We start from the raw sequence: 13,622 nt of genomic DNA, 5'->3' as shown, positions 1-13,622 counted from the left end.
TTTTTTTTTTTTTTTTTTTTTATCATAGAACATCACTTACTACCCTTCCTTTACTTGCTTGGTTTTCTAAATGCCTATTCTACCGCAAATTCACTCCTACCTTCTCTGCTTATTTTTGTCCACCTTTCTTTAACAACACCCTCTCTTTCCTCCTGCCCTGTTCCAGGATACAGTACAGCCTGAATGTGGCAGACAGGCTGGCTGATGAACATGTTCTCATCGGGTTGTATGTCAACATGCTCCGGAACAACCCATCATGGTTAGTGCAGGTTTGGCTGCTTGACTGTCCTTAGAGAGGGGAACAGTCTGAGCTGGTGACAAGCAGTCTTAGCAAGAAACAAGGTCACTGGATGCCAATGGTGTTACTAAGGCACTTTTTAACTGATTCAATGAAGACGTCTTTTATGACATTAGTTTGGATACTTCCCATTAACGAACCATAGAATTCATATCCTTGTTTATACCTTAGCTGAAGGAGAACTAGTGTAAATGGGAGCCACGGTAAATATCACCATTCAGGTGGATGTAAGACTCTGGTTCCCACCAGTCGGATCTGCGCTACATGTCATGTCAAATTACCGCAGGACAGTGATGCAATAATTTGTCTTATTCCAAGGACATGGATGTCTCTGGCGATTTGGAAAACAATGCTTCATTTCACTTAAGATAGAAATGAAAAAGAGAAAATGCAATGTGCTGAGATCATAAAATGGAAATAATTTCTTTAATAGTGGTAACAATGGGAAAAATTGTCTTTCAACAATTCCATTATTTATAAATGTTTCTGAGTAGCCCTCCTGATAAAGCCTGCTTTCAAGACCCCAGGATATGCAATGCTTACTTCAGATGGGTTAAATCCAGGAATTCAAAAAGCCCTATGTATTGGAATAAGGGCATTCATAAAGGTTTTCTCTATTTTAATTGTGACATAGAAGATTCCTTCCATTGGTTAAAGTTACTTGATTTTAATAATAAATGTACATTTTCAATTTGAATGAAAGTAAAAGGGCAGACTATAAGTTTTTCATAGATATGCTTCAATCTAGTTTAGACTACTGTCTTACAAATGTTATTGAGCAAACCAATTCCTTGGAAAATTTCAGTTTTGCTTAACAACTCTAATTTTTTCTGAACTAAGGGCCCATGGATTTTCTGCCATTATAACTGTTATATGAGCCAGTGGGTCAAATTTCCATTAAAATAGTTTATACTTTCAGCATACCAGGTCTCCTTTCCTGTACTATTTCACCAAGGCGTCTCTCAAACACCTGGCCATTGCTCTGTGCTTACAGCTCTCAGCTCTGAGTGTATTAGCCACTTTGTTTCTAGAACTCTTTCCTCTTCTCTTGTATGTTTCCCAAGTTCCTTCCTATTGCTGCTCCTTGGAGCTATGTTTGCAAAATTAGTACATGAGATGACTTTAGTTCTGATGAGCTAATGAACATATATTAATTTTAATGGATATATATATATCTTAATTTGTATTTTTAAAAATACATAGCCAGTACACTTGTTTAATTTAATCCTGTATTCTATTCTTTCATGAAACAAAAATGCACTCTTTTCAGCTGACCTAAACTCATCTCTGCTCCTTTTCTGAGCTATTAAATAGTATTCACTTCTTCACAACTCAGCCTCTCAAAACTACAAGATTGCTTTAATCTTATTCCCAATGAGTTTGGCACCCCAATGTTACATGGTAGCTGAAACAATAGAACTAAACACTGAATTACCAAAACATCGTATTAGTCATCTTCAAAGAAGAATACAGTCAATATAGATCCAATCATAAGGCAAATGATGTGATCTCACACCGTGTCCTCTCCTCATAATTCTAAGCACACTCCTGTTATTTCTACCACTCTTCTCTGACCTTTTCTTAATTAAGGTTGTAACAAAGAAATCTCCGAAGAGAAAAGCTCAGAGTTTGTCACTACCAGAGAGTTTTCCCTACTCAAGTAATTAATCATATTGACTTAATGGCCACTTAAGACCGTAAAACTCTCAGCAGAGACACCTTACATCTGCTTGATAAAGGCTACATGTGATTGGTATTTTGAAAACAAAGCAGAATTTAAGACTGATCAATGAAGCAGACTCCATTTTAATAGCTGTGCCCTCCACAGTCCTCATAGCTTTTTCTGTCCTTAAAAAAAATTCCAACTTCTCTTTCAAATTTCTCATTTTTCCTTCCCTTACCTTTATGTTTAATTACAGCCTAACAATTCCTCACATCTGTCATGATTATATAAGTAACGTAATGATCTCTCACCTCCGTTATCATTATTATAGCTATAATGCTTTACCATCGTTCAATTATGGTGAGATATATACTAATGGTAATAATCATAACAGCTACTATTTTTCAAAGCACTTGTCTCATGCTAAGCTTTGTGTGAAAAGCTTCATATATATAATTTCTCCTAGTCCTTAGAGTAAGTCCATGGAGTAAGTATGATCATCCCATTTTGTAGACAAGTGAAGGCATAATTTTAGAGAGTTTCCCTGACTCCCCCACTGTCACACAGCTTCTAAATGGTGGAGCAGAGATTTCAGCCATTTCTGTCCAAGTTCACACTCACTATCCTGCATCACCTCTTTTAAAACCTACATCAACTCAGGCCCTCCAGGAAAGCTTCTGTGGATAACTCCTTCACACTGCATCCTTCACATATGTATTTACTGAAACTGCATATCCTATTCTAGTATTTTTTTATTTTATTTTAACAAATATTTTGAGCACATGATAGTAATAGGAATGGTGGTTGTTAATGTTACCCTTTATGTATGTCGTTTCTTGAGTTGTGACTTCTCATTTTAATTGTAATCTTCCAAAAGGGCAATAATTTTGTCTTCAGTCTCTTTTATCTCATCACAACAGCCAGAGTAAGAATAATAAATTTTACATTTATGAAGCACTTCAAAAATTACAGAGCTCTCCCCCACATATTATTTAATTTGCTCCTCCTAGTCCTAGAAGGTTGGATAATGTTTCCATTTCACTGGTAAGAAAATATGAGCTTCCAGACATTGAGTGACTTATCCAAAGTCACATGCTAGTAAGGGCTTGCACGCAAGTCTTCTAACACCGGGTCCCGTCTATTTTCCACCCCGTTCCTTCATCTCCTTGTCTGTGCACCCTTCATGAGATGCTCTACAAACAGGCACCTTATAGCTGTTCTAGATCAAAAGCTTTGTTTTTGCCATTATTCAGATATGCTCCTAATAACTCTATGTGGGGGGTCTTCTACTCTACGTTAACTACTTAACACAATGGGAAACTGACCCATTAGTAAATCGTTGGCTGCTAAATTAAAGCAACACTAATGTCATTGCTGGTTCTGATGTCAGATAAGCCAAATAAATAATAAAGCACCTTCTTCATTGGAGGAGGAGGGGTCTCAAAATGTAATACAGTGCAGGCTTTTTCTGTTCTCCCCCAAAGCTTATCAAGTATCTCAGCTTGCCAGTTCACAGGGAAGGTCTGAGGAAAGCAGACCAAAAGATTAGAAACCAACCCAGAACTTCCACCTGTAACCACAGTTATATCCTCAATACTTACCATTCAGAAGCTTCTAGCATACTTTTCTCAACTCTAAAAAGGCCCCCAGTGTAAGGGAGGGAGGGGATATGGCTAAAGGCACCAGTCTATACTTTTCTGTCATAATCAATTGTTATCACCTGGTTAGATTCCTGACCTCATAAAACTAGGTTAAAATTGTCCTGCTTATATTTTTCTCAAGTACGGTAAAGTGCACATTTGTGTTGCCAGTAGATTTCTTCCTAAGTGGGTTGATAATCCAACTAGTTTAAAATTGCTCCACAGTATTTTATGCTTGGGGGAAAAAAGACATCTACCTTCTAAGAATGTCTATTTCTGGATCTCGTTTATTAGGTCTAAATTTGTGTTAGCTTACCTGCCTTAAGCCCTGTAATAGACTCCTATTGCACATAGTTTACAGCCCAGACCCCCCACCATGGTCTGCAAACCTGTGTGTGATTTACCCCTTGCCTACTCCTCTCTCAGCCTCAGCTCTCATGGGTTTTCCCATTCAATCATGATATTTAAACACATCAGCTTTTGATCAATTCCTATAAGCCAGGCCCTTCCCCGCCTCAAGACCTTGACTCTTCCCTCCATCAAGATCATTCTTGCCCATTTTACCTGTGTCCCCTCCTTAGACATGCACAAGACCTGGCTCCTTCTCTGGCTTCCAATCTTAGATTAAAGACACCTCCCACATAGGTCTCCAATATTAATGGAATACTATTTACTTCCTTCTAACCAACAGCAGTTATTATTTGGTTAGTTGGTTGGCTGGTTGGTTGGTTGATTGACTAGTTGGTTGCTTTACTATCTATCTTACCTCCTAGGGGGTAGGGATCCTCTCTGGCTTATTTATGACCTTATCTCCAGCACCTAGCACAGTGCCTGGCACAGTAGTAGGTGCCCAATAAACGTCTGTTGATGTTGTAGAACAGCAGTCCCTAGCCTTTTTGGCACCAGGGACAGGTTACATGGAAGACAATTTTTCCACAGACAAGGGGTTAGGGGAGGGATGTGGAGCTCAGGTGATGATGCATGGCCCAGTTCCTAACAGGCCACAGACCGGTACCAGACCTCGGCCCAGGGGTTGAGGACTGCAGGTATAGAATATTGATAGTGCTATAGGTATAAAATTCCATCTTACCCTTGACAAAATTGTTAGGAGTACTCAGAAACCTTTTTTACTAGTAAAATAAATGCTTTTACTATTTAAGAAAGTCACCATTATATAGTAGCAGTCCTTAAATTGAACATTTAGTCTAGGAGTATAAAGTAGATAAGAAAGTAAAGTATTAAGCTTTATGCAGATAGAGGTGGTAAACATGGGCAAAGACTAGCACCAGTAATTCACTGATGTGGCAAAAGCAACTAAAAGGGAATTAAAAAACCAAAAAACTGAAAGCAATATTGGGCAAAAAATTTCAGAAAAATTTTTTTAACGCTCTCTGGTATCTTGTATTAGTTTGCTAAGGCTGCCATAACAAAATACAACAGACTGAGTGCCTTAAACAACAGAAATTTATTTTTTCACAGTTCTGAAGGCTGGAATTCCAAGACTAACCAGCAGGGTTGGTTTCTCCCAAGGCATCTCTCCTTAGCTTACAGATGGCCGCCTTCCTGCTGTGTCCTCAGAGGATCTTTTCTCTGTGCTGTGCGTCCCTAATGTCTCTTCCTCTCCTTAAAAGGACACCATTTCTGTGTGATTAGGGCTCCACCGTTTTGACCTCATCTAACTTTAATGACTTCTTCAAAGGCCTTATCTCCAAATACACTCATCACATTCTAAGGTACTGGGGTTTTAGGGGTTTAGCATATGAATTGTGGGGAAGACACAATTGGAGGTGAGAGTAGGAAATGGCAGCGAAAGCTAATGCCAGGATGAAGAGGAATTACCTAAGTGAAAGTAAGTGAAGGAGGTAGATGGAAGAGGCAGAGAGAATAGGGTGCATTTGGGACTTATCTGTGGTCAGTCTCATGGAGTCATGGGAGTAAAGGATAAAGCTGGATTATGCAGGACCCTGTAAGTCTTGTTTAGAAGTTTGAGAAACAATAATCTATTGAAGAGTTTTATGCCTAAATATGTTACAGCCAACTTTGTTTTTAAAAGGTCACTGGCTACATGACAGAAAGTGAATTGGAGGGAAGTTATAATACGTCTAAAGTCAGAGCAACCTGTTGAGAGGGTTACGTTAATTCAGAAGAAGACAGTGGCTTGGAGCACATCAGGGGCAGTTGGGATAGAAGGAAATGGAAAAAGTTGAGAGTTTGCCTAAGGCAGAATGCATGACCTTGATTGGAACCTAATGGGTTGTTAAAGTCAGAGTCTTGAAAGGAGTTTGAAGGTATCCCTCAGAGAAGCCATAATTATGACAAGTTATTATTATTATTATTTATGAAGATGGCCATTTCGTGATTTCCTGTCTTTTCCTTGCAAGCCATTCATTAAAAGGCCATCACATCAAGCTTTGAGGGTTAGTTTCTTTCCCCATTCTTCAGTCCCATAAAACCACTGCTCAGGCCCCAGTATCATTTCATTCCTTTCCACCCAGACTCTCTTCTGCCGCTGCCCCCTGAATGCCTGAAAAGTGCCCTATTTCCATAGCATGTTACTCTCAATCAACTGCAAAAGATAGGAAATAATCTAATACAGGAGTCCTCTGTATAAGTGTTAATTAATAATGCCTTCTCAGGCACTAATCCTCCCATTAGCTATTTGCATTTTAATAGAAGAACAGTACATGAGACCCAATGGCCTTAAAAATTAATCTCTAGTGATAAAATTCATGTCACCATCCAAACAAAGAGAAAAAATATCAAGGGAGAATATAGAAACATTTCTGGTGCCCTTTGAATCATACTATCTTTTTGGTTGATTGTCTCCCCTTGGAAGGCAGAACAGAGTCAAAGAGAAATCAAAGAAATGTGAACAAACCCTGAGTTCCCAGAAATCTTCACTAAATCACAGTTTAGCAAGCCCTAGCTTAGCTGGGGCCACCTGAGTTTCCTAGAATGCCAGTTTCCTAAAATGACTAGCAAAAGACACTGGTCATGCATTTAAGGTAGAAAGTGGAGACCTTTCCAAAAATAATGGATTTTCCTGCTCTGAAATGCAGTCAACACCGTAGCCACTTTTTAATTCATCATGGTCTTGTAGCAAGATTACTGATTATAAAGTCCTGAAATGAATAGCTAGGGCGGGAGATGGTGTTGGAATCAGTATTTATTTTCATGATTTAGGGATTATTGACCATTCATTTTCAACTATTTATAATTGAAGTCTTGAAATAATGGAATTTATCAGAGGAATGCCTCATTCACCCTGGTATAATTTGAACATACTGAAATGGCACATGTGGAGTCATAAATCGTTCGTGTGCACAAAGGGGTAATATATCACACCAGCCCCCGTTCACGCAGTGTTGGGGGAGGAAATGCATGGAGGTGTGAGTTATCGCTTACTATACAGAGTCCCATATCTTCACATCTCACATTTCCAGGAGGCCTTTTTTAGTATAACATATCATTTATACTAGCTGGTCATTCATGATAAAAGATACTTTTATCATGAGGTTTTTTTATCAAGGTTTTTTTTATTTATTTATGAAAACACAAGTGTTTCTGACAAAGTCACTTTCAGGCATCATCCTAGACTTGGAGCAATGGGTCCTATTGTCTGCATACACTGTGTTGAATTAGACGTATAGTCTCTAATACACAAGCCAGAAATGACAAGTGTCTTAAAAATCAAATTAAATTGCCTCCTTGTGGGATAGTTTTATGTTTAAAGCAAAGACAATGTAACTCTCTCTTTGTTATTTGAAGCTGTAATAAGAAATGTAGTTATTCTTTTTAACCACTGCAAAGTACATCGTTTTATAAAGATAAATATTAATATCTGCTTTAAAGCATCAATTTTCTAGAACTAATTCTGCCTTTTGCTATTCAAATTATTTTCTTACTCCAAGTCTAAATTTATGTGCTGGTTAAAATCTCAATCCACTGAGATTGATACTAAAGATTATATGAGCCCTGTATCCTAGAATTTTGTGTTTTAAGAGAATGTAAAATATCACACATGTTATATGGAGATCAGTTAAATACTCATGAAAAATGATATTTTTATATGGTTTACATTTAGGCTTTATTTCATGTATTTGTATTTTCCATTTCGTTGTCAAGGTCTTCTATGTCCTTGCTAGACAAAGTGTTGGACCAGTAGCATCAACAGCTCTTGGAAGCCTGTTAGAAATGCAGATTCTCAGGTCCCACCCCAACCTACCCCACAACCCTTCACTACAGAATCAGAAACTGCATCTTCACAAAATCCCTAAGTGATATGCTTACACTTTGAACCTTGAGAAGCACCACTGTATATAGTTGTTGGATGGTAGATGACCTTTTGATGGGGACAAGAATCGTTAATGAATCTAAACAGGTTACTTAAGAGGCAAAATGATAACTAACATTTTTGAGCACTTCATGGTTCCAGACAGAACACTAGTTTGATGCTTTTTACATACATTACCTCATTCAGGCAAAAAGAAAAGAGAAGCCTCTTTGTCTGAGGATGGGGAACTGGGTTGTTAAGTAGGGAAATTCAGGAATGTTCTAGTTATTTAGTAGAGCCCAAAGAGTGGACGTGTTCAGATTAAAACAGGGATCACTTACATATGTGAAAGGTATAGACTGGAGCATAATGAAGACAGGAATGTGTTATGAATAGCCAGAAAAAAAAAATTGTTACAGTAAAGGATTCAGACAACAAGGGAGGAGCTATTTTGGAAGGGACTTAGCCAACATGCTGGAAGTACATAATGGTTTTCACTCATCTTCTCACTTTAGAACAAAGGTTGAGAGACTATGTTGCAGGTTTACTTTATATATAAATGTTAATATAAGTAATATAATAATTGTATGTTACTTTATATGGATCCAAGCCATTGCAATGAATAATTCTTACAACTTTAATACTGGCATAGGAGTGGATCTTCTTTAATATATATTTGTATTAACTTTTTTTCTTTAAGGAACAGGCTTAAGTATAAGAGCTGATGGAGAGGAATATAAGTATGATTGTGAATGAGAGGAACTAGTTTCTGATCCTGATTCTGACCTGATACACACCACAATAACTGATTAGCCAAACTACCACCAACTAGTCTGTTAACAGGGTTAGTGTTATTGGTATGTTTCATAGAATTTTTTTGAATGGCACCCAAAATTTAGACTTGAATGAAGAGCTTCAGAGATGAAATTTTTTGAAATATGGAAGAAGTGATAATGCTTCTATTTTCATTAGTCTTTAGAGACTCAGATCTACCTTATTTTAGGATGAACAATTTCTATAAATTTATAGGAGACACTAAACAATTCCCATTAGTGTAATTGGGAGCCAATACTATAATTCCACTTTTCTGGAAGTAAATATAAAAAGCAGGTTACCTGGGTAGTAATAGTATATATGAAAATTGGTTATCTAATACTGCGTAATAAATTACTCTAAAACTTAGCAGCTTAAAACAACAAACATTTATTATCGCACAGTTTCTGTAGGTCAGAAATCCAGGTTTGGCTTAGCTAGGTGCCTCTGGCTCAAGGACTTTCATGAAGTTACAATCAAGCTGTCAGCTCAGGCTGTGATCTCATCTGAAGGCTCTACCAGCTGGGATTCATTGACATGGTTATTGGCTTGCTTGGTTCCTTCATCACATGGGTCTTCCCCAGGGCTGCCTTAGGACATGGCAGCTAGCTTCCCACCAGGCAAACTATCCAAGAGAGTTCAAGAGAAAGAAAACAAGAGGGAAGCCATGGTCTTATTATAACCTAATCTTGGAAGTGACATTCCATTCCTTCTGCCATATTCTATTCATTAGAAGCAAGTCAGTACGTCCAGCCCATACTAATGGGGAAGAGGTTACACAAGAATGTGAATACCAACAGGTAGGGACCACTGGACACTGACCACAATTTTTTTTCCTTTTTTCTTGCTTCCACATTTTCTATCATGTCAATTTTTGACGTGTTACTTTTGCAATAAGGAAATAAAAATGTTAAAGCCAATAAAATTAAAGAGAAATTACTCTTATATCAGAAACATTGATCAGGAAAGTCACCTCTCCTTGGTGCTTTCTTAGTAAGACAATTGAATTGACTGAAGACAGGATTTATTAATGACCTTCCTGGCCACATATTAGATCATGTCATGAGTCCAAGTCTGAGATCATTAATCTAACAGGGTTTTGTTTGGCTTATAAATTGTTTGCACTGAAAAACTGAAATAGCAAACCTCTCTGACGGTAATATGAATATGTCAGTCTTTCGCAGTTGCCTAACAGCCTCCTTCTTGCTCTGTTGTCGGTAGCATGCTGGAGAGTTCAAACCGGCTTGATGAAGAACACAGGCTGATCGCCAGGTATGCGGCAAGGCTGGCAGCAGAGTCCTCCTCGTCTGTAAGTAGTTTGAGTGGAGGGATTCATCTGTTGGCTTCTGGAGTCCTTGAATTTCATGTTACGTTCCCTGTTACCATGATAGCTGATGCTGATGACCAGGACAATTTGTGCCAATTTATTGTTCATGCATTTGTTGCTAAGTTTGTGGTATCTGGTGGTGAATTTCCAGTTTAAAAATGGCAGGTTGGAGGAACAAAACCATGTACAGTAGCGTGGCCCTGCAGTCAAGCGGGAAACCCCATGTCCCCCTTCACCCAGTGTCAACCCCACAGGAGGACCTGAGGAAGGGGGCAAGGACTGGTTGTGATTTTTTTTAAAATGGATTTAAGGCAGGTGTGTTCAGTGAAGTCTCTAGCTTTAAGGCAGGATATTTGCAAGTGACACTTAAAATATACTAGTAGAGGCGACAGAGCTCATATCTTTTTCCATTTGCTTCTGTCTCTTAGACAAAAGCAACAGTCAGTTGGACACCTTGATTCAGAATTCATCTGTGCTGAACTGAGGGTGAGCTGTGCTCAGGACGTCACAAAGGACAGTGAGTGGGAGGGAACCAGTGAGGAAGCTGTTGCCTGCCCCCCTCACGGCAGATGTTGCAATTATCAGAGCTGAGCACTTCTCTAATGATCCCAGATGGGAGCTGCATAATGACCCATTGCACTAGCCCCGGCACTTGCTCTCTGTGACATCAGTGACTGTAGCAATGTTAGAAACTACCATGAGCAAGTCCATAGCAGGCTAAAAAGTGTACTGTCTGGCCCCAAAATCAGACATTCTAAAACAGAGATACAATTGCAGTATAGTCCATCTTAAATGCCATAAATAAAGAACAGATGTGTTAAAGAAAATAAAAATAAGAGACTATGGGAGAACTAGATTGTAGGACAAGCAATCCCTTTGGGAGTCACTTGAAAGGAAAGACAAAACAAGACTTCTGGAAAAACCTCTTTTCCAAGTTTTCTTGCCTTTACCATGCATATACCTCTATAAGCAGAGGGTATGATATGGTAAGATGGATTCGCAATGTGGAATTTGGGGTCTGTGCCCAGGTCTCCATGATCATGCAAAGCACCACCTCTTTGAGTTCAGTTTCCTCATCCGCAAGTAGGTATCATTATAATTATTATATATGTCAGTGCTGCCTGTTATCAGGGTCCAGTGAGATAATAAAATGTACAACAGTGCTGCATTAACCAGCAGTCACAAAATGGCAGTCTAAAGACCAAATTTGTCCCACAGAAATGTTTTGTTAGGCCCCATAGTATTTTTAATTCTTTATTGGCTGTCAGAATTTACAGATCAGGTGATTTTCCTTAAAACTCTGGATTTTCAGGTTACCCTGAGAGACTGACAAGACCAAGCACATGTTTCTCGTGGCAGCAAGCCGCTCGAGTAGAGATAGTCCTCTGTCTGGTCTGGACAGGTCAAGAATGCGGCATTTTGCCACAACCCATACTCTGGCCCCCTTCTCTCATTTAGGTTACCTTGCTGGCCCCTTTCAACATTTGAATTAGTGATCCCTGGTAGGCAGCTAAATCTCTGTGCACATGTTATTATTTATATGTGCACTAACTTCTCCAGTCTTTTTTCCATTTTTGTCTCAAAAACATTAGTAACTTGTGTCCCTTGCCTACTTATATCCTATATGACCTTTGTGGATCCATCATAGAAAAGATATCATCCACACATTAATTCTAGTTCCTTTGTAAATCTCTTCATAATCACATATCAAGAATTGTATGGTTAGCTAAATAAATCGTGATTAGTAAGATGACACCAGATTAGAAAGAAGATAGAATGGCCATTTACTTGGTTCCATTTCTGTCTGGATAATTCCTGATCCATTAACATAAAGAGAAAAACAATGCCTGAAATCCACAACTGGCTCAGATAAGTTTCTACCCTTTATCAATACATAAAATATATACAAGAAAGAGAAACTTATATAGTAAAATCAGAAGAAAAACCTGGATCACAAGTCAAAGCTGCCATATGCCAGACTTAGCTATAGAAAGCCATTTAGGCTATAAAACATAGGACCTCAAAATTTCTCATTACCAATGCTAATCATTTCTTTGCTAAGCTAGATGTGAATTAGAAATCATAGAACAGCTTTCTAAAAGCCAGACCTTTACTAAACTTAACCATTCCTACAGTTATGTTTCTGGACATTAAAAAGCAGGCTGAATTTCTCCTTATCTTTTCAGGTGCTATTTTTAAAAGCCTTGCATTCTTCAGTAGAAAGTTATTTTTAAAAAATAAAAATTGGCTCGGAGGAATTTTTCTAATGCACTGTAGAGCAAAGAAAGCAAGGCACAGACATGAGTACATAATCTGAAACCATCTTTTTAATAAAACAACACCAGATAAAATCTGTCTCTATACATACAAACATATAAAGTTGGTATGTTATGATTTAGGATACATATGCTTATGAGAATGGAGAAAGCTATGACTTCATATATACCAGTTGATGAAGCTGATTGCATGACCAAGAATGATGGGCTGGTGTCTTATGAAGGTCGAAGAAGCAAACAGATACATGCATATGAATCCATCAATATAAAATTATATATATGAATAAAAAAATGCATAAAAATTTGGTAATCAAAAGCAAAAAAGTAAGACTTATGAACCCCGACTTAAAAACTATGAAATTTTGAATTGTACATTACAGTAATTGAACAGTAATGCTGTAGAAAGAGCCATCTCAACACCTATATTGAGAGAATAGTTGCAGCAGGGACAGCTTGGCAAGAATGAAATAGCTTCCCAAAGACTTCAAACCAGGAAGCTGAAGAACAGTTTTTCCCATGTTTTGTACATTTGCTTGCAGAATTTTATTCTGCTTTCCATTGCATAGATGTGCTCCAGATCCACAGAAAATTTGGTCCTTAGGAGAGGAATGGCAATTTAAATTTCTGTATTTGCTTTTTCTGTTTGCTTTTTTTGTTTGCTTTTTTGTTTTGTTTTGATAGAAATAGTTGCCTCTTCCTTGTCTACCTATCTCATGACTCCTGTCTTCCCAAATACGTAGTTTCACATTCCCAATATTAAATTGTGTAAACTACGTATTTTACAGCAGCCAACTCAGCAGAGAAGTGCTCCTGACATCTCCTTCACCATTGATGCAAATAAGCAACAGAGGCAGCTGATCGCAGAACTAGAAAACAAGAACAGGTAAGGCTTTGCAGACATGTTAGCTTGTTTGAGCAACTTGTACATTCATTAATAACCTATGGCTGTGCCTGAAAGTCTCCAGGCTTTTCATGCTGTATGCATATTCAAGGGACAACTTTTACAGTCAGTGATGGTGGCTTCTGAAAAGCTGGTCTTTAAATCTTTAGATATTCAGAAGCTTCATGAGAAAACTCATGTGTGTGTGTGTGTGTGTGTATACGGTTCTGATATATTAATGAAATTAATGTTGTCTCTGTAGACAGTCTCATTTCCCTTTTTCTGACATGCTTAATTTCATTCTGGAGCCAGTGAGGCACAAGGTATCTCTACCACCCAGGGACAAGTAGGACACTCACCTGGGAGGCTCCCTGTAAGGACCCTGAGCTAAAGAGGCATCTGGGAATCCAAGGCAGGAGGACTGCTTAAGTTCAGGAGTTCGAGACCAGCCT

At 38.2% G+C, this 13,622-nt stretch overlaps 1 protein-coding gene across 29 annotated transcripts in view; it reads left to right on the top strand.

The window, feature by feature from the left end:
* Window positions 1–13,622, top strand: part of DTNA (dystrobrevin alpha) — a 341,246-nt gene that overhangs the window by 290,700 nt on the left and 36,924 nt on the right. For 21 of the 29 annotated variants that reach the window (XM_069468481.1, XM_069468478.1, XM_069468469.1 and 18 more), the window contains 2 exons: window positions 9,909–9,996; window positions 13,076–13,173. In XM_069468481.1, the coding sequence (XP_069324582.1) occupies window positions 9,909–9,996; window positions 13,076–13,173 (186 nt within the window). Of the gene's footprint in view, window positions 1–166; window positions 260–9,908; window positions 9,997–13,075; window positions 13,174–13,622 lie in introns of all 29 variants that reach the window. The other 8 variants (XM_069468462.1, XM_069468461.1, XM_069468488.1 and 5 more) reach the window with 2 other exon arrangements.

This window comes from Eulemur rufifrons, chromosome 5 (assembly GCF_041146395.1).
Source record: "Eulemur rufifrons isolate Redbay chromosome 5, OSU_ERuf_1, whole genome shotgun sequence".
Classification (NCBI taxonomy): Eukaryota; Metazoa; Chordata; class Mammalia; order Primates; family Lemuridae; genus Eulemur; species Eulemur rufifrons.
Note: the sequence above shows the minus strand (reverse complement) of the source record. Positions and strands in the feature narration are given on the sequence as shown.